The sequence below is a fragment of the Frankliniella occidentalis genome, unplaced genomic scaffold (genome assembly GCF_000697945.3).
Source record: "Frankliniella occidentalis isolate FOCC.00 unplaced genomic scaffold, Focc_3.1 Scaffold279, whole genome shotgun sequence".
NCBI lineage: Eukaryota > Metazoa > Arthropoda > Insecta > Thysanoptera > Thripidae > Frankliniella > Frankliniella occidentalis.
In genome coordinates, this window is record NW_026267405.1 from 1 (window position 1) to 2,949 (window position 2,949).

The 2,949-nt window shown below is 34.2% G+C and overlaps 1 protein-coding gene across 2 annotated transcripts in view; it reads right to left on the minus strand.

The window, feature by feature from the left end:
• Nucleotides 1-149: 149 nt before the first annotated feature.
• LOC113206158 (DNA (cytosine-5)-methyltransferase 3B-like) overlaps nucleotides 150-2,949 on the minus strand; it is a 14,514-nt gene continuing 11,714 nt past the window's right edge. Inside the window, exons 4-13 of one of the 2 annotated variants that reach the window (XM_026422098.2) lie at nucleotides 2,812-2,913; nucleotides 2,611-2,731; nucleotides 2,253-2,530; nucleotides 2,112-2,159; nucleotides 1,908-1,972; nucleotides 1,674-1,827; nucleotides 1,508-1,601; nucleotides 1,222-1,431; nucleotides 942-1,104; nucleotides 150-794 (exon numbers count right to left, since the gene is read on the minus strand). In XM_026422098.2, coding sequence (XP_026277883.1) covers nucleotides 566-794; nucleotides 942-1,104; nucleotides 1,222-1,431; nucleotides 1,508-1,601; nucleotides 1,674-1,827; nucleotides 1,908-1,972; nucleotides 2,112-2,159; nucleotides 2,253-2,530; nucleotides 2,611-2,731; nucleotides 2,812-2,913 — 1,464 coding nt within the window. In that variant the 3' untranslated portion in view covers nucleotides 150-565. Of the gene's footprint in view, nucleotides 795-941; nucleotides 1,105-1,221; nucleotides 1,432-1,507; nucleotides 1,828-1,907; nucleotides 1,973-2,111; nucleotides 2,160-2,252; nucleotides 2,531-2,610; nucleotides 2,732-2,811; nucleotides 2,914-2,949 lie in introns of both variants that reach the window. The other variant, XM_026422097.2, reaches the window with a different exon arrangement.

Consider the following 2,949-nt stretch of genomic DNA (forward strand, 5'->3'; position numbering starts at 1 on the left):
AATTACTGTGATCTGATTATGTTGTTTTGCTATGACAATGTAACATTATCTAGGAAGCATTTTACTACTATATTATTATCGAACTTTGGTGATGGCTGTATCATGGTTATGGGTTTTATTTTTTGGGTGGTTACTAAATTACTCAGGGATTACTTTTACCTAATCAAAATTTATTAAATTGTTGGGAATGGAAATAAACACCAGGTTACACCATCTATGACATACGCTTCCCTGTAGCTGTGGAAGTTTTGGTGTGTGCATGTAAAACTGGGGCATGTGCACTTTTAGAATGAACAAATCAAATATGGACCGAACAAACAACATATGTACATTGTTTAAGATTATTATAGACACACATGAATCTGACACATTTTATCTAGTTGTAATAGCAGAAGAATATTATCTTGATCTCTTGATTGCCTCTAATAGCATTTTATTATTCAATTGTACAGATTTGTTCACTGATAATATTGTTTTATTTTATCTTCATGGAAAGTCAATATATTGTTCTCCAAATAATATGGTTTTCTTTATTACTTCTTGATTAGGCTGGCATTTCAAGTTCCTATTGCTTTCGCCTCTTTCTTCGAAGAATGAATCTGCGTGCTTCTTCTTCACTTCCGGACTCATCTTGATTTTCATTATTGTAGTTGCAAGAGGTTTTGACCTTATTGTCTTTATCCGGTTGTGATAAGTTCAGAGCATCCAGGAACAGCTGGAGATTTGTCCATATCAATGTAGAATTATTACTATCTTTGTCTTCTGACCATTCTATTGGTTCTACCTGCAAGTACCTAGTATTTGGATGAAAGAAAAAACAAAGTTTCAGCATTGTAATATTACAGAATGGGTGCTCATACTAGCACACACAAATGTATATTATCGTACATTAAAAGTACGATAAGTTTGAGAGCTGTGAAAATACAAAATTATTTCCATACCTTGATATGAGAATAGTATAGTCGTCCCATAGTGGAGGCAGTGCCTCAAACAGCCAAATAGGTTTGAAACATTGCTTAGAACAACCATTATTTAGGACATGCATCATAGAAATGAAATTATGAAAAGAGAAGAAAATGCGGCCAAGAGATTCTTTTTCTTTGCCTGCAAAAGAGACAGTTTTGATTTATCTGATTGCAACAATTCAATTTTTCCCCTGCTCAATTCAGTAAAATCACATTGTATTTGTAAACGACAAAAGCAAAAGGTAATTGGAAATACCTGCTGCTGATGCAATAACTATATGAATGGGCATAATTTTCGATAACTGTTCATAGTCTTCATAGTGTATCAAAGATTTCAGAAGGTATACATTTTTGGTATTGGGTAACATAGCTTGCATTTCAGACATTTCTTCAGTATTGTAATCGCAAAGAAACATTGAATCAACTTTGATATTAGGTTTCTTTAGAGCAGAGCAAAGTTTCAGTGCTAATTGAAAAATAAGAAAAACTTTAGACTGAACAACTTAAAGAAAATGTTCTCAGTAACATAATTTTATACCAACCACTTTTGCAAGATCCATCAAGACATAGGATACGAATAGGCACTTCATTCATTTTAACTAAATCAAGAACATCAGGGTGAAACATTTTCTGAATCTGCAACAAAGTGAATGAAATAGTAAGATATTGTCTGTGTAACCATTTTTCAGGAAGAAAAGTAGCTCTCACATTTTGTTTCCATTGAGAGACCCGTGGCTGAAGAAGACCATGCATTCCAGCAGAGTATGGTTCACATAAAAAGCAGAGCCAAGGGTCTTTGTTGCGGATTATGTCAAGAACTCCTATTGTTGCTTTCATTGCAATGCATTTGTTGCAATACGCTCTATAAAAAGAAAAAAAATTATCGCTTTTTCGGTTTAACAAATCTTTAAAATAGATTTAATATAATATGAATTCAACTACCTAAAACACCGTGGCTCACTGCACACCATCATGTCTCCAAGATCCATACATATACTACAATGGTACTGGAAAAAAAGGGTTGGAATGATACAATTTGCTTATTCTCTCCTTTGTTACACATCTAAAAAATTAATGCTTGTTTAATCTTTAACGGGAGCAGGATGATAAATGAAAACAGATGTAACAAGAAAGATTTTTACATACTGCTACAAGGTCCAATCCAATGGCAAAGTTGCGCTCCAAGAACTTTGTCTGAAACAAATAACACATAATGAGATAAATTATTACTCCTGAGAATCACAGTAACTCATCCGTTGTTCCAGATTTACTAGACACTATCCATACCCAGCAATCCTCACAAATTCCACCATAAAATAGTGGATGTTCTTTTGGGGCTTCTACTTGACTGACACAAGCCAAACAGATATCTTCAATGGTCAAAGTTCCATCCCTTACTGAGTAAAGCAAGTTGACTGCTTCTGTTGTATATTCTAGATATAAAGTTGAATCCTCTGTTTCACACTGCTTCCCCTCGTCATCATCATCATCATCCCCATTTCCATTTGTTTCATATTTCACTCTTAGATTTTTCAATTTCTCCCGAACATGTTGAGAAAGTGTACCTGAAACATAGGATTTTTGTGGCAATATTTCACACAAAAAATTGGTATTTTAGAAATTGATAATGTTTAGCAACTCAAACCTTGCGTGCGAAGTGCATCACACCCCTCACCCTCAGGAATGGGGAAACCCTCATCTGCCCACGCTAATGCTTTCATAATATCCCAGTCTTCAGTGTCTAGTGATTGGGATTTTCGGAACTCCTAAACATGAGGAAAAAAAAGCTGGATAATAAATAGCTTAGAGAAAGGGAAATCTGATTATCAAGTTAATTTTCACTTACTATAATTGCCATATATATACCACTTTTGAAAATTCTACTCCCTTCTGGCATTATAAATTTTTGGTAACCCTTTCGGAAGTCAACCAAGTTTGACATTGCAATCTAGTTAAACAAGGAGTGAATGATGAGTGAATTATA